Source organism: Phyllostomus discolor, chromosome 8, assembly GCF_004126475.2.
Source record: "Phyllostomus discolor isolate MPI-MPIP mPhyDis1 chromosome 8, mPhyDis1.pri.v3, whole genome shotgun sequence".
NCBI lineage: Eukaryota > Metazoa > Chordata > Mammalia > Chiroptera > Phyllostomidae > Phyllostomus > Phyllostomus discolor.
This window is the reverse complement of record NC_040910.2, coordinates 36,907,626-36,924,456: the sequence shown is the minus strand read 5'-3', so window position 1 is coordinate 36,924,456 and position 16,831 is coordinate 36,907,626. Positions and strand designations below refer to the sequence as shown.

Genomic DNA, 16,831 nt, shown 5'->3' with positions numbered 1-16,831 from the left:
GTGCCCTCCACCTGGGACCCACAGGTTCACACTGCCTTAAGGAGATGTCCTCTCACCAGTCACCTCCCCACTCCGGCCCTTCCCAAAGCTCCTCCCTCTGGACCTCCCTGAGGGCACAGGGCAGGGCCCACAGACTTGCTCTGTAACTGCTTGGGGAGTGTTGTTGGTCAAATCATATCCCCAAAAAAGAAATGTTGAAGTCCTGAACCCCTGGTCCCTGGGAATGTGACCTTGTGTTGGACCAGGGTCTTTGCAGATGTCATTAGTTAAGACGGGATCGCACTGGAGTAGGTGGGCCCACATGCAATGACTGGCATCCTTATCAGAAGAGGACAGACGTACACAGGAAGACAGCCAGGCCACGTGAAGACACAGGCAGAGATCGGGGTAACACATCTCTAAGCCCAGGGACACCAGTGACTGCTGGCTACACCAGAGGCCAGAAGAGGCAGGAAGGAGCCTCCGCAGGAAACACAGCCCTGTGACACCTTGATCTCGGACGCCTGGCCTCCAGAATGTGAGAGACTAAATTCCCATTGTTTTAAGTTATCCAGCATGTGAACATTTGTCATGGCTGTCCTAGGAATCTTGCCCAGTGTCACACGGGCGCTGTGAGGGGCAGAGCTGGGATTGATCCCACAACCCACCCCAGGCTAACGGGCTCCAGTTCCACCCTTCCTCTGCCTCCACCCTCTGTCTAACACAGACGCCAAACAGGGCACGTGGAATCACACAGAGGGTGCGGGGACTCAGGATGGCTGGGGCATTGTGGGGGTGTGGAACACAGAGGCTCACGGAGGGGCAGCTGGTGCTGTCTACAAGTCTAGCTTGAGTCCTTCATGCTGTAGCTGGGCCAGCCCCTCATTTCAGGAACTAGGGGCCAGGTAGCAGGACTGCCTCAAACCCCACCCAACTCAGAGGGTCCCCTGGCCAGCCTCACCTCCCGCAGGGGCCCGTTGAGCTCGCCCAGGATACTGTCCTCATCGAACATCTTGCCCTGGTAGCGGTGCTCATAGTAGTCGTGGATTTTCTGTCGGAAGTCGGCAGGCAACTTGTGGAAGGACATGTACTGCTCCACCTGCTTGTACTGTAAGGGGGCGAGGTGCAGGCAGGTCAGTAGCTGCTCAGGGAACCCCGGCCCCAGCCCGAACGTGGCTCCCAGGCTTAGCCACAACCACAACAAACAGCACGCCCAGTTACATCTGAACTTCACATCAACGGCAAACGTGCTTAATATAAGTAAATCCTGTGCAATACTTTGGACATGCTTCTGCTAACACAAGTTACTCCTTGTGTCCTGAAATGTATCTGGCATCCTTATCCCTGACAGATACTGGACTCCCATCTCAGAGGTCCCCAACTCTGCCTGTGACTCCGGCCCTCCTCCCCTAGGATCTTTCTATAAACCAGGGAATGTGGGCACCAGGCAGGGGTGCCAGGCCCGGCTGTCCCCAGGATGGCACCCCTGGGGTGCCCCAGCCCCACCCGGCCACAGCTGCCCTGAGCTCAGCGGAACCCGTGATGGTGGGTGGGTGGCAGCACCAGCTCATGTTTGGGTGTGAGGCTGTGGCTTCCGGACAGCCGGTGCACCTGGCACTGAGCCCAGCTGACCCAGCTGACCCGGCTAGTACTGCTGGGGGTGCTCCCAGCTACCCAGCCTGAGTTAGCCATCAAATAGCAGTTCAGGACAGACAGGGGTAGCATGGGGGGGGGGGACAAGCTCATCTTTGGTCCTTATAGAGGGGAAACTGAGGCACAGGGGAGACATCAAGAGCGAACTCCAGAAAGGGGTGGCCTATGGGGCCAGCGCCCACTCTCCCTCAGCCCTTTCCAGTTCCCCAGCCCTTGAATTAGCCCCATGGAGACTCCCCCAGCCCTGAGGCCAGGTGAAGCGGCCAAACATCCTTGATGCCCCAGAGGCCTCCCCCATGGACATGGCTGACCAGCTTGTCCTCGAGTGACCCTGGTCCTCTGGGACCCTGCTTGGTGCCTGCCCGAGCCAGTCCAGCAGCCCCGGCATGAGTTTACCTCCCGGAGAGGTCCCCCTGCATCCCCACCCCCCAGGCAGCTCCCTGGTGACACATGGACTGGCCCTGCCCTGTTTGGATGCCATGGCTCCTATCCCCCTCCCTGGCACGAGTCCCCTCCTGGCTCCAGACTTTCCTCTAGGGTCCTTGCCAGCCCCCTCCCCCATGGAGCTGGGGGAATGGTAAAGTAGGCACCCCCAGACCTTTTCCTGGTACTGGCGCCTCGAGGAGTCCAGTGATTGGATGAGGGCAGTGGCATGTCCGATGAACATGGCGTAGCAGGTGGCTCCCACGATCATACTCAGCATCGTCAGCCAGATGTCGGTCATGCTCTCAGGCGCCTGCCGACCGTACCCGATGCAGAGCATGTGGCTCATGGCCTTGAAGAGTGCAAAGGAGTAGAGCTCGCTCCACGAGTGATTCTGCAAGGCCACAGGTGTGCAGGTGGGCAGGTGCTCACAGCCCCAGGGAGCCCCTTGACCCCAAGGGCCCCACCTGCTTGTCCTCCCCCAGGCATCTGAGGTGGTGAGCTTCCCGTGTCCAAAGATAACCAAAAGAAACTAAGACTCAGGCAGGTGACCTAATGTGTACACGAGTCACAGCAAGTCAGAGGCAGGGGCAGGTCTGGATCTGCCTCCCCACTTTAGTCCTAAAGAAACAGGAGCAGCAGGAACAGAGTGTGGCTCTGGGTGTTCAGGAGCCCTCAGCCCTTTGCAGCCTCTGATAAGAGTGTCTATAAGGCCAAGAGGATGTGAAAGTTCCAGGGACCCTGGGGATGGTGAGCTGAGGACACGGGAATCTGATCAGAGGGGCAGAGGGTGGAGGCGTCTGGCAGGGCCAGGAGGACCCCCGCCCCGAACCCAGTCCTCAGTTGACCCTGCTGGGGGAGGGAGGCAGTGGGGCCCTGTTCAGGAAACAGGACAGCATGCCTGGGTGTCCGGCCAGACAATGAGCTGCCTCAGCCAGACAGCTGTGCCAGGCGCCACGCGCGCGCCTGAGGATGTTCCATTTACTGTCTTTCACCCGTCAACTCCCTCCCCCCTCCCCTCCCCCTTCCCCCTTCTCTTTCCACTCCTTCCCCACCCCTGCCCCTGCCCAACTCTAAGTGTATCCCAACCCCACATGGGCCAGAGGGACCCAAGACTCTTTTTTTAATCATCAGCATCTGAGCCAGGTAGCAACTGGTGACTGGGTCTCTACAGATTGTCTCTTCTGGCCCATGATACCCGTTCCCATTTGTCTTTTGAATAAATTATGTACATAAGAAAGTGGACTCAATTGCAAAAAAAAAGTAGTAAGCAGATGATACTCTCTGTCTGGGTGACAAAAGTTGTCATAGTCACTTCAATGATCAAGGAGCTGCCTGTTCATGGTCCCAGAGGGGAGCTACTCCAGGACTGGGCTGGACACAGCCAGGTGGGGCGGAGCCCAGGTGGGCGTGGGCTGGACATGGCACAGGGCGGGGCGCTCACCACCATGCCGTTGATCGACACCCAGCAGTTGCGAGGGAAGTCCTGCAGCATGGGCACCAGGAACTGCAGGCAGCCGTCCCAGTGGCACAGCAGCAGCATCATGCTGATGAGGTTGCAGATGCGCATGACCGCACTCGCCAGGTCGTAGGTCATGTGGAAAATCTGGGGTGTGGCGGGCGCATGAGGCAAAAAGGAGCCCCGCCCCCTCCAGCGGGACCCAAATCCCTTCCCAGCATCCCCCACTCCCCGGAGGCCCTGCTACCTTTCTGGGTAATGAAAGGTCCCCAACGAGAGTATGTGGTCCCTGCCTAGCTTTCGTGCCCCAGATAACCCCCACTCCCGTCTCCCAAGACCATTGTCCCTACCTACAGCCCTGTCCCCGCCTGCTTCCCCCCTTGGAGCCTTGTCGCTGCTCTGGAAACTGGGGGTGACATAGCTCGGCATGGGCAGTCCAGAGGTGGCCCTGACTTGAGGGACAGGGTCATGAATTCACTTTCCTGAGCCTCAGTTTCCCTACTGCCAATGGAGTTGTGGATTCCTCCTCTTACAGGGCAGAATGAAGGAAAGGGGCGCAATGTGTCAAGGGTTCATGCTGTGGTCTCCATGAGCCCACGTCACCGCTCCACCCCACAGCAAGCCCAAGTTCTGTTCCCTATGATATAGGCCCTTCACTGCAGCCTTTGTGATCCCACCTAGAGCTCCCTCAGGACCCCTCTCCTGTACCTGTAGTCCTGCCTTCTCCTTGTAGCCCAGCCTCTGGACCCTCAAAACCCTACCCTGAGTCTCCCATCACCTCCCAGCCTGGTTGGTCCAGGTATCCTCACAGCCCCACCCCTGCAGCCATGACCTGGCTCACAGCCCCCCTCAAGCCCCACCCCTGCAGCAACGGCTCCTCCCACAGTGCCCTTAGGCCCCGCCCATGCAGCCCCTTTTGCACCCTCACCTCCTCCCACTGGTGAATGTAGCGGATGAGACGGGACAGGCGAAGCAGCCGCAGCAGGCTGAGGATCTTGGTGAAGCGCACGATGCGCAGAGCTCGTGCTGTCTTGTAGACTTCGGAGTCGATGCCTTTCTCCACGATGAGGAAGATATAGTCCACGGGAATGGAGGACACGAAGTCCACCACGAACCATGTGCGCAGGTATTTTTTCTTGATCTTCTCGGGGTCCAGGATGATCTCCGTGTTGTCCTCGATCACAATGCCCGTGCGGAAGTTCAGCACCAGGTCCATGAGGAAGAACGTGTCCGAGACCACGTTAAACACAATCCATGGGGCCGTGGTCTCATCCTTGAAGAAGGTGATGCCCACCGGGATGATGATGAGGTTTCCCACCATGAAAAGCAGCATGGTGAAGTCCCAGTAGAACCTGGGGGGAGGTGTGGGCATCAGCCCCAGAGCCCTCACCCACGTCACACACTCTGCCACGCGTGTGTCCCCACTGTGCACATGAGCCTTTGAGGACCAGCCCAGATCTCTCCTCCCACAAATTCAGTCCAAGACTTTGGCCCCAGGTCATGACTACTGTGGACTCTGCCTCCAGGAAGTCCGCCCACCTACCTCCAGACAGAACCTCACAGCCTGCTGGGCTGCCCAGCCTGGGCCCTACCGCTGACCCAGTTCTAATCTTCCCTTCATGAAGAAGCTCCAGACCACACAGAACCTAGGAGGTCACTCAAAATTTGATTAAATGTTTCCCTTGACCAAACAGACCCAATGTGCCTGGCGTAAGTGTGCAGTCCAAGGGACAGGAGAGGAGAGACGAGCAGAGAGCCGCCAAGCAGAGAGGAGCCAGGGTGGTGGGGAGTGTGGGGTGGGGGTGGGGTTGGAGGGAGGAGCATGGGTGGCGGGTTCAGTGGGGGCACCGGGCGCTGGGGAATGCAGAGCAGGGACTGACACGGCAGCTTGACACCTGGGGGTGCAGGGCACCAACTCCTCCGTCCTGAGCAGCGGGGTGTCCATGGACAGCACTGGCTGTAGTGCCATTTCAGGAAGCGCCCTTGCGGGCCACAGACAGGGAGGCTGCAGGGGTGCCAGTCCCACAGGGAGAAAGAGGCACAGGCTGGGGGCGGGGGGGGGGGTGCAGTGTGGAGGGCTGAGACTGTGGGAGTGACCTGAGCAGCAGGACAGACATTCAATGTGATAAATATGCCTAAAAAAGTAATGACAGGTGCTTTCCAGTCCCAAATACAAGACCCCAAAGTCAATTTCTAAACTCCACTTGGAAAGTGCTCTCAGAAAAAGGCCTGTCCATTTGAGGAATACCTATTGATGGCCAGGCATGGTGTCCTGGATAAAGTGTCCGTGAGGACACACGGATACAGCTAAAGGCCACATGGAAAAATTGCAGCCCGCAACAATCAAGAAAATGTGAATTGAAACCACTCTGAGGGAGAACGGCCAGTTCCTCAAAAAGGTAAACTGTGTCGCCATATGATGCAGCAATCCACTCTTAGGTGGGCACCCAGAGGTTTGAAAGCAGGGACTCCAACAGGTGCTGGTGCCCCCATAATCACAGCATCACAATGCATAACACCCAAAAGGTGGGAGCACCCCGAATGTCTGCCGATGGGTGAAGGCGGTCCCTCCACACACTCAGCCACGAGAAGGAGGGAAGCGCCGACACTTTCTGCAACATGGGTGGACCTTGAACACATGATGCTCAGTGAGAGAAGCCAGACACGAGGCCACGCAGAGTGTGATTCCAATTACATGAAAGGCCCAGAACAGGCGCATCCACAGGGACAGGAAGTGGGTTCGTGGTTGCCAGGGGCTGAGGAGTTTCTGTTTTGGAAAATGAAAACGTTCTGGACATGGATGGGGTGATGGGCACATAACACATTGTGATAGTACTTAGTGTCACTCGACTGTACACTTTCCAAGAGTAAAGGCCGAAGTTTATGTTTGATGTATACGTTAACATTATAAATGAAAAAACCCTGAAGGCTGGGGGTCTCGGCGGTAAGCAGGCACCCCAGACAGGGGTCCGAGCCCACACCTGCAGTCTAGATTCAGGCAAAGGGTGTCCTCAAATTTTAAACAGAGAAAATTATTTGGCTTTGCCTTTAATGCTGAGAAAAGAGCACCCACCCCCAGATCACGTCAACCCCTTCAGGGGTCTCTGGTCTTCAATCGCCAGGCAGGTGTGTGCCGGGCTCTCCTGTAGGACCAGTCCCCTCCCCATCACGGCCGGAGTCCCCATGTCCACTCAGGGAAGGTTCCATCCCACGTAGGTGGGACATTGCCTGGGAGGACCCTCAGAGGCTGCCACTCCCTGGGCTCCTCCCGGATGGACAGAAGAGACTGAGGCTCCCAGTGGCTGGGGGACTTGCCCAAACCAGCACACGTAATAAACAGCTGTAAGCCCCAGCGCTGGTTTGGCTGCGGTAAGCTCCCTATTTTGGTAGCCGCTGTAAATTGGCTCCTTCCTGATGGCACTGTGAGAGCTATTAACACCATGCCTGCCGGCTGGTGTTCCACTCCAGGAAATTGATCTCAAGGAAACTGTCCAAGAGAAAGAGAAAAAAATTAAAAAGTTATTTACACCAACATATTCACAATAGTTCGGCCTGCGAGAGCCAAAGGCTGGAAGGAACCCAACGTGTAACGCCGGTGGCAGCAGCCAGACCCGGCCGACACGCACTCCTGCCCACTGGCAGACAGGACTCTGGGCAAACTCCCCCCCCCCCCCCCCCAGCCCTTGGGAACCTCAGTCTCTTCTGTCCATCTGGGAGGAGCCCAGGGAGTGGCAGCCTTTGAGGGTCCTCCCAGGCACTGTCCCACCCACCTGTGATGGAACTTTCTCTAAGTGGACATGGGGACTCCGGCCATGATGGGGAGGGGACCGGTCCTGTGGGGGCGCCCTGGACAAACCTGCCTGGGGTGGGGATGAAGACTTCGAGAGAACTGAAAGGGCTCTGGGGGTGGGTGTTCAGGGCAAAATCAAATGACTGCTAGAAATTCCAGACCATCTTTTACCTGAATCTAGACAAGGTGTAGGGCTCAGGCCCCCACTCTGGGGCATCTACTCACCCTTGAGAGCCCAGGGCCCAGCACTCAGTGGAGCTGAGGGCCCTGCCGCCCGCCTCCTGCCTCCAGTCCCCACTTCCAATCCCCAGAGCATTCACCACAGAGCTCCCAATCCCGCCCCACCCTCTCTGGAATGACACCCGTGCTCCCCATCTTGGGGCACACGCCCTGGTACATGGCAAGCAAGAAAGAGTGACTGAGAAGGCCAGGGGGCCTAGAAACTATCTAAACGTCCCCAGAGCATGAGGGCGCCCTTCTTGACTTTCCTTGTTACTGGATTTATTGGGGAGGCACTGGTTAACAGGATTATAGTTTCCAGGCGCACAGTTCCACAGCACATTGTCTGTACACTGTATTGTGTGTTCACCACCCCAGGTCGGGTCTTGTTCCATCGTCATTTATCTCCCCACCCCCTCCTCCCCCCACACCCCTGCAATCCCCGCACTGTTGTCCAAGTCCATGAGTATTCATTCTTTTCTCCTTGGTCGCTCCACACACACACACCCTGCAACAAGGGCACCCTTGACAGGTGACTTTGCAGGTGTTCTCTCCTTTTATTCCGGGGTAGGAGTGGGGACAGGGACCACACTTCCCCACTGACAGACCAGAGAGGTGGCTCAGCCAGGACGTTGGGGCAAGGAACTGAGACCCAGGTGTGCCCCCTGCCCCGGGGCCTGTCCTCAGTCTACTGCCCTGCCGTCTGGGAGCTCCCCTGCAGGCCCTGAGCCCCAGCCCTCTCACACGCTGTGCACTGTCTTTCCCTGGGTGATGTCCCCAGGGCTTATGGAGCATTGGAGCAGAGGGCAGGGGACCAAGGACGGGATGATGGGCAGCATGACCCAGTGCCATGCACAGGACATCTCACCTGCTCCAACTGGGATGCCCAAACTGCCCTCGACCCTTATCTTCTCCAGCTCGTGTCCCAAGGGGAAGCTGGGTAGAGGAAGTGGGTGGAGGGTAGAGGAATCCAGGGTATCTGCCCCAGCACCCCTACTTTTTCCTCACCCTGCCCACTGCCTTGGGCTGTGTTATGTGGGGCTAATAGTTCTTCTCTGAGCCCCAGTGCCTCATCACCCAATCCCGGCGGCCCCTTCCTCATCGGGCACCCCAGGGACCAGCAGGACACAGGGACTACTGGGGCATCGTCAGGCAGCCAGCAGGGCTGGCACATGGTCAGCCCCTCAACTACCCAGCACCTTCAGTGACCACAATTACATCCTGTGCTATAAAATCTTCCCTAACAAATAACAGTGGGGCCCTTACCCAACCCAGACCCTGGCTGCTCCATCCAGGAGGGGAGAGGGTGGACTGGCCAGTTCACACCTTGTTCATGGAGAGCCAGAAAGAGTCAGGGACAAGGACAGGGTGTCCCAGGAAGCGGAGGGCTCAGCAGCAATGACCCCTGGCCCCCAGGCCCAGGCTCCTTGGCTCCAGTGCCCCGTAGACAGGAAAGAGCCTGGAACCCTCTCCCAGGGGCACCCTCATGGGCTGCTGACTTCAGTGGGGCCCTGGTGGCCACCGCCACCATGAGCTCAGTCATCCTCTAGCTGCTGCCCAGCTATTCTCTTGTCTCGGACAGAGAGACCAAGGCACAGCAAGTGTTAAGTGACAGGACCCAGGCGGCCAGACTTCCCAGCAGGAGCTCAGCTGAGGCCTCACAGCTGCTGGTCCGGGACACGGTGAACAAGGCAGCTGGCTGCCCGCACCCCCACCAGCATGTGAGAATCCAGAAGCCAGAGAATTACAGATCCGGCAAATCTGAGGGATTAGGGGCCAGGTCCGTGATTAAGGGTGAGCGGGGACGGAGGATTAAGGGCCTGAGCCCTCGGATGCAGAGTCACGGAGAGGTGAGTGTCAGGGATTAGGAAAGGGAGATTCCTGCTGGGGAAGATCCTGGATTCCCAGCTTATCCCACGACAGGGCAGACTGTGGGGCCGATGGTGCGCCAGGCCCTGTGACCCACAGTGACCAGACAGACTTGCCCTCCCTCAGAGCCCCCAGCCCAGGTGAGGAGACAGGTGCTCCACACAAACAGATACATGAAAGGGATGTCCCAGGGGTGCCACTTCAGCCAGAGTGGTCAGGGAGGGCTTCTTAAAGGTGGTGGTACTTGAATGGACAGTGGAGAAGGACTCCCTTGGTGGAGTGTGGGAGGTCTTGCACCCCAGCAGAGGGAGCAGCAAGTGCAAGCGTCCTGTGGTTGCAATGGGGTTTCCCCTTTTAAGGTTGGCTGGGTAGTCTGGGGCTGGAGCAGGAGGAGTAAAGGAGGTGAGAGGAGATGATGGGAAGGGGCAGGAGCTGGGCTCTGCAGGGCCTTGGGGGCTCTGGCCAGGGGAGGTTTTATGTGAGGGGGAAATAGGGACACATGTGTACCTTGAGACGCCCTGCTGGCAGCTAGAAGGCCAGGAAGTGGGCAGAGGGCAGCATCCAGGCAGGAGATGGGTGACTTGTGCCGGCTGGATGTCGGGTGGATATGCTGATAGGGGAAAGTGTAGCAGGGTCTGGCCTGAGCAAGCGAGTGGCTGAGGAAGGGATCCCCACCCCGAGAGCATCCCCTAGGGAGGTTTGAGGATTTGAGATTTTTAAAGAAGAGAATTCAGAGACCAGAGATTTGAAATTCTAGCTGAGGGCCCTGGAGCGAGGAGAGAGACTTCAGCCAGCCCAACCCTGATCCCGTTATAAGGACCAGGGAGCTCACTTCCTCCCAGCTCGGGGTGGTCTGGACCTCAGGCCTCCCGCCTGGGAAATGGTTTTTTCCACTGACTCCCACTCTGAGTGCCTTCATGGTTGTCTGGAGCCAGGGAAGCCCTCGCCCCCCAACTCCGGTTAATGTGGGGTTTATTTTTGTGACCTAATGTAGGGATTTGCAGAGAGCCCCCCACCCTCAACTCTCACTGATCCTCTGGACCACAGGGGGCAAGGGATGGGGGCCTCTAGTCCTGTGGGGTTCTTCAGGCCAGACTCCTCTGCCACCACATTCTGGGGAACTCCAGAGGAGGTGACACAGAAACAGGTCGGCATCCACAGGTCCTGGCCTTGTAGAAAGTCCTCTGAGGGCCAGGAAAGGGGCCAATTCATCTCCTTCCTCTCATGCCAGGCCCTCCAGTGGCGGACAGTTCAGAAACACTGAACTGAAACTCAGCAGCAGCAGGAAAGACTCAAGTCGGACCTCAGAGACAGGTGGACTTAAGAATAGGTTGAAAGGCAGCAAGGAAGCCACTTGCCCAAACTCTCTAGGGAGATGAGGACTCCGTCCCCAGGCCAGAGCTCCCCTGGACCTGCTCAGCATCCAAGTGTGTCCTTCAGTGGGTTCAGAGACACCCTGGGCACCCACTGTGACAGGGACCTCTACAGACCCTCATGCCCATGGCAAGTAGGCAACACCAGCGAAAAGGCAGCTTCCGAGCACCTGAGCAGCAGACACAAAAAGGGTGGGAAACAGCAGGGTGCTCATGCCGAACAGGGTTCTGGGGGAAGCAGCTTGTGAACTGGGAGTTGAAAATCAGAAGCACTGGGGTGAGGACACATGTGGCAGGGGGACCAGCTTGTACAGAGGCTGTCACTCCGTAGGAAGGAGAGGAGAGAGGTGCGAGATTTGAGGCCTGGAGAGATGCTGGCCCGGCTGTGAAAGCCAGATACCCACTTCCCCTCACACCACTGCATCACATCTGGGGAAGCTGAGCAGGCGGTGCCGGAGAGGACTCAAGGTGGCACAGGGGCTTGCAGCAGACACCCTCCATGGTAAGGTCTCAGCTGGGTCCTCTCCCTCCTGCAGAACCCTGCCAATGCCCTCCTCCCTGGATGCTCCACAGCAGCCCTTGCAGAACGAGGCACAGCCAGGGCCGTTCCAGTGCACCTCACAGTATCTGTCCCTTTCTTGGTGCCAGGAGAGTTCCAGGCCCGTGTGCATGGGTGGACCCCACTGGCAAGCAACAAAGTCACAGCTCAAGGAAGTGGAGACTCCGTGGCACTAGGTGGGGACCTTGGGGGCTGGACAGCAGCCTCCACCTCACCACCCCATTCTCCCCCTTTAATTGGAACAGTGCATGGACATGGACACTGACGGGGATGGTGTCTGCATCGTGGGTGTTGAGGACACAAGGAAGCAGCAGTGGAAAAGTGGGCCCAGAAAGGCCCCTCCCCACTGTTCTGTGAGCGCTTTTTATAAAACACACATATGCAAACTTAGAGAGAACCCACGGCGCACCCCAATTGGTGCCCCCTATATCTTGAACAATCCCTGAAATGCCTTTTCCTCCCATGTCCTCTTGGCCTGTATGGGATGTGGCCAGAGGCCAGACTGCCCAGAGGTCAACAGCATGGACACAGGGGCCAGCTGGCCCAGGTGTGAATGTCTGATCTGCTCCTGGCTAGCTGTGTGGCTTTGGACAAGTGACTTTACCTCTCTGTGCCCCGCCTTTCTTGAGTGTAAAATGCAGGTAGCTGCAGTACCCACTGCACAGTGGACATGAGGATTGAATCAGTATTTGCAAGGTGTTCCCACAGCACCTGGCCCAGGGAGTGCTCAGGAAGCATTGTTTTGGTCACATGCTTGAGGTCTGTCTCCATCTTGAATCAGAAGGGTCTAGAAGGGGCACAATTCCCAAAGCATGTGGTTGTGGAGGTCCTGCTATACCCCAGCTTGCCAACAGCCTAAGTTTTTCAGTTTGACCATTGCTTCCCTAGTCCCAGCTACAGGCCACCTCCCACCAACTCATCCCATTTTACAGTTTAGCTGACCAGCCCAGACCTCATGGCCAGCCCAGGATCCCACAAGCAGCTGTGCTCAAGGGGCACAGGATGGGGAGGCCAACTGCTCCTCCTAGCACCCTTCAGCCAAGCCCCACTCTACCCCTTCTGCAAGGAAGAGGGAGCCTAGGGTGGCCACGTGCTGGAGGGAATGGGGGATGGTTACTTTCTGCAGCCATCTCCCCCTGACCACCATGTCCCCGATGTACCTCCCCAGCCAGATGGCACAAGCTCCCTGTTATAGACTGGAACATGACCCTCCACAGCCAAGACCCAGGCCCTCCCAGCTTGTACGATCTACAAAGGCATGCTGAAACCCCATGCAGGTTGGGACCATTCAGATGCATCCCATCTTGGTTGCCCCTCGGTGCCCTCCCCCTCCTCTCCAGCCTCTCTCAGAACTCAGGTCACCGATCAAAGCTGCATTCACCTCCCAGGGAAGGTCTGAGGGGTGAGGAGTTGAAATCCTGGACTTTCTTTGAGTCTTGTCTCGGACGTGCATATCCCTGAGTCTCATTTTCCCCATCTGTCAAGTGGAGACCCCGGATATGGCGGCGGAAGATGGGTGGGTGGGAAGGGCTGGGGTGGGATCACCTCTGAGCTCCAAGATCTAGTGACTCAGAGCTGCGGCTGGGGTGCTGTCCGTGGTGCTGAAACCGTGCCCGCCCTGAGAGCCGGGGCTGGGCGGCCTGGATGCGTCCCACATGGACCCCACTCACGTACACAAAACCTCAAACATATTGTGCACACAATTTACAAACACTTCCCACCTGTGCACACCCATCCGGGCACCCGCGCACATACCCCATCTTTCTCTAACACATACCAGCGACCCACCACGCAGACACTCCCCTAGGAGCACGCTCCTCCCCATTACTCCTCCCACGCCCCCAGGACCCCCGCTCCCCGCAGTCACATGCTCGTGATCGCACACACGATCTGCAGTGATATGCACTGTCCACACTCACAAGCCACAGAGCGCTCGCCCAGGAACAAGAAGGGCAATAATACAGGTCTTGGGTGGCCCTAAGCTTCCTCTTGACTGTAGAAAGAGCAGTGGGGGTACAATGGTGACCCTGCGCTCGGCCTCGCTCTGCGCCTTTCCACACATCAATCAACCAGTTTAATTTCCATCAAAATCTACACACCCACTGACACATGTGCCCAGCAGCTGAGACTGATGAGGCTCACAGGACACAGCCTGCCCAGGGACCCCGGGATGCTAAGCGTTCCCTCCTCACGAAGTATCCAGCCTCGGGGAAGGGACGCGCCTCCCTGTGGCGTGGAGCGCAGGTGGAAGTCGTGGAAGCGGGCCGTGTCTGCTTAACCCTTTATCTGCCAGACTTTCCAGGGCGCGTCCTTCCCGGGCGCACTTCCTTCCTCCTTCCTTCCGTTTCGCCAGCTCCCCGGCACCCACATTCCCCTCTATTCGTCCTCTCCGTCCCTCCGCGCTCAGACCCTGGTCCTGCGGTCCGTGACGTGCGCCCTCCCGGCAGGGCGGGGGATGTCTGGGTGCGTGGGAGGGGAGCGCCAGGGTTACGGCAGGAGTCTGCGCGAGCCTCCCAGTACCCCTCCAAGGGCGGAGCCTCGCGCACTCAGGTCATTCCAGGCGGTTCCCGGACGCGCCCGAGGTCACCCAGGGGCCCCGAGGTCACCTGCGGGGCGCACTGCCCAGACCTCCGCGAGGCGGTCCAAGGACGGTCCCCGCACAACCGCTCGCTGTGACCCCTTAGCGCCGGCCCGTCCCTCCCGGTGGCGGTACCTGAAGTCACTGTACGGGTGGATGATCCAGGCCCCGGCCGACTTGACGCGCTCCTGCTCGCGCTCCACGGCCTTCTGGCTGCCGAACATCCGCAGCGAGAACTTGTTGACGCCCGGCTGCAGGAGCGCGCCGAACTGGCGCTGCATGAAGCTGGCCTGGCTGCCGCGAGGCTCTCCAACCGGGCCCGCCTCCTCGCTGCACGCCTCGTCTGCCGGGCCCGGCCCCGAGGCCGGGCCCGACGCTGGGCCCGCGGCTGCCCCGCGGCATGAGAACGACACCTTGGGTCCCCGCGCCGGGCCCTCGGGCCCCGCGGGGCTGCACTGCGGCTCGCCGCGCCCGCACTCGCCGTTCGGGCTGCCCTTGGCCGTGCTCGCCGCGCCCGGAGTGCCCGGACGGCCGCACGAGCTGTCGCGGCTTCGGAGCCGGGCCCGAGGGCCGCCCTCGTCCGCCGCCTCCGGGGGCGCCGCCTCAGTACGGGGAGGCTGCTGGAGGGGCGCGGGCCCGGGGCCAGGAGGGGGCGCGGGCGGCGGCGGCGGCGGCGGCTGCTGCTGTGGGGGCGCGGGCGGCAGCGGCGGCGGCGGCCCCGGAGTGGGGGTCGCGCCCGGGCTTTCCCCGGGCCGCCCGCCGCCCCCGCGCGCGTCCATGGTGAGGAGGCGCCGGGCAGTGCGGAGCGGAGCCGCCGCCGCCGCCGCCGGCCGGAGCCCGAGGGAGGCGGGGGAGGCGGGGGCGGGGCGGGGCGGAGCCGCGTGGGGCGGAGCCTGGTTCGCAGGGGCTGGGCAGGGGCGGCAGTCCCGCCTCTGCCTGCGCCCTTTGCGCGGCTCGCCCAAGCTCCGCGACCGGGAAACTGAGCCCCCGGGGTCGGGGACGGTCCAAGGTCACGCGGCCCGAGACCTGAGAGATCCGCTTAGGCCTCTCCCCAGAAGTGGCAACTAAGGCCCACGAAACGAAAGGACGCGCCCAAGGTCACCAAGCTCAGTCGCGGGGCTGGAGCCTTTGCGCGCGACCTTGACTTGGCAAGGGGCCTTAGATCCTCCTCTGTTCAGTGCTCCCGGCGGGGCGGTAACCGTTGCTGGTGGGACACAGAGAAGTGAGGGCGTTCCCGTGCCAGCCTCTTTCCTCTCTACGGTTTTGAGGATTTCATAATAAAACGCTGGTTTTCAGGCCACAGGAGACCTTGGCTTGTTCACTTGAAGGCCCTTGGACAAAGCTCTCAAGTGGGAATGTGTTCTGTGGGGAGGGGCAAAATGGGGTTAATGTCGCCCACCCCACAGTCGCCCCTCTCTCCCACCTCCTTCCTGCATATGAGGAAACTTAGGCTGACAGGAAGAGCCACTAAGGTCGAGGACGACCCACACTCTCCAATGGCACCCTGAACCACAGTGGGGGTCTGGGTCTCCTGTAAGGCTGGTGGGCTTTAAATTCGGGGAATGTCCGGGGTCCTAGGGGGTCTCAGAGCCTGCTGTCCCTTCCCACCGGATGCCCTGCCATGCTGCCCAATTTCTCTGCCCCAACTCTGAGAAGACTTGAGGTTCTGTTTCTGGGGCTGGAGCCAGGTTGGTGTTAGATGACACAGGGGCCCAGGACTTTACTCCTATCCCCCCACCCCGACTTTCCCCCTCAGCTGAACCAGAGAGTGGGAGGACATTTCTTGGGAGAAGGGTGATGGAGACAGAGATGGGCACAAAGGAGAGAAAGAGGGAGAAGAGGAGGGGTCTCGAGGCGTGGAACATCTCAGCCGAGCACACAGGAGCTCTGGCCTCCTGGGACCCTCCAACCTTCATGGCACTTTTCACCTTGATGTCGTCTTGGGTACCTCCACCCATCAGCATGTCAGAGCCATGAGGGTGGAGATGTGACTTGTCCCTGCACACAGTAGGTGCTCCATAGTGACTGAAATAGGCCCATTCGAACATGGGTGAGCCGAGTAAGGCCATCTCTCAATGCCCCCCACCCCACCAGGTTGTTCTGGGCCCTAGGAACTCCCACTCCTTCACCAGGTGGGCCTGGCCCAGGGACCACCTCTGTGGTGCCTTCAGCCAGATGGGCAGGCAGGCAGGAGGGGCTGCTGTCTGTCCAGAGGCAGTGAGAGGTTGGGTAGAGTTGGCAGTGCCAGCCTGTCTCCCCCCACCCCACCCCCAGCAGATGTGTGTTCCCGCTGAAGGGGGATCTTTTATGCTCACCCTGGGAAGATGTCAGTCTGGGCAGGCCGCCAGGACCCTGGGGCTCGCCCCGCTGAGAGTGGGTAAGCGAACTGAGTACCAGCCTGAGAACCCACCATGCCTGGCAGAGGGAGAAGCAGACCCAAAACTGCTTCCCAGGGACCTGGAGGGGACCTGTGAGTCAGAGGACTTGGACTTGGGAGTCTTGTCCCCGAGTCCTGGCAACTCCTCCCCAAACTACAGCCTCCATCTTGGGCCAGGCTGCCACCAGCCTCCCCCATCTCTTCCACTCACTCTCAGTACTTGCCAGGGCAAAGTATTCTTTGCACTGAATGCACTTACTCATTCATGCCTTGCAAAAATATTTATGAGCATCTGTTCAGGGGCTGGGACTCAGGGGGAACCTAATGGGCCACCGCTCCCTGGCAGGGCTGACAGTCAAGCAGAGGAGGCAGATGACCAACAGTGCAAACCTTACGTTTAGCAGATATATCATCCTTTAAAAGGTGCTAAGTGCTACACAACCATTCAAAGCCAGGAAAGCGGTAGGAAGGTGTGGGATGTGACATTTGGAGGTCTTGAGGAGGGGGTACGCCTGAGGGAAGACCTGGAGGGGAGGGACAGTGTCATATGGA

At 59.2% G+C, this 16,831-nt stretch overlaps 2 protein-coding genes and 1 long non-coding RNA gene across 3 annotated transcripts in view; 2 read left to right on the top strand and 1 right to left on the bottom strand.

Moving 5' to 3' along the window:
• POLRMT (RNA polymerase mitochondrial) overlaps positions 1 to 5,209 on the top strand; it is a 45,754-nt gene extending 40,545 nt beyond the window's left edge. Inside the window, exon 22 of the mRNA XM_036032084.1 lies at positions 5,077 to 5,209. The gene's annotated coding sequence lies outside the window, so the exon portion shown is untranslated. The remainder of the gene's footprint in view (positions 1 to 5,076) is intronic.
• The window catches only part of HCN2 (hyperpolarization activated cyclic nucleotide gated potassium and sodium channel 2), a 25,928-nt gene extending 11,195 nt beyond the window's left edge, over positions 1 to 14,733 (bottom strand). Inside the window, exons 1-5 of the mRNA XM_028521885.2 lie at positions 14,038 to 14,733; positions 4,443 to 4,866; positions 3,500 to 3,661; positions 2,231 to 2,449; positions 941 to 1,087 (exon numbers count right to left, since the gene is read on the bottom strand). Of these exons, the coding sequence (XP_028377686.1) occupies positions 941 to 1,087; positions 2,231 to 2,449; positions 3,500 to 3,661; positions 4,443 to 4,866; positions 14,038 to 14,681 (1,596 nt within the window). The 5' untranslated portion in view covers positions 14,682 to 14,733. The remainder of the gene's footprint in view (positions 1 to 940; positions 1,088 to 2,230; positions 2,450 to 3,499; positions 3,662 to 4,442; positions 4,867 to 14,037) is intronic.
• Positions 6,305 to 16,831, top strand: part of LOC118501977 — a 14,112-nt gene continuing 3,585 nt past the window's right edge. The window contains exon 1 of the long non-coding RNA XR_004904641.1: positions 6,305 to 6,319. This is a non-coding gene — a long non-coding RNA (uncharacterized LOC118501977). The remainder of the gene's footprint in view (positions 6,320 to 16,831) is intronic.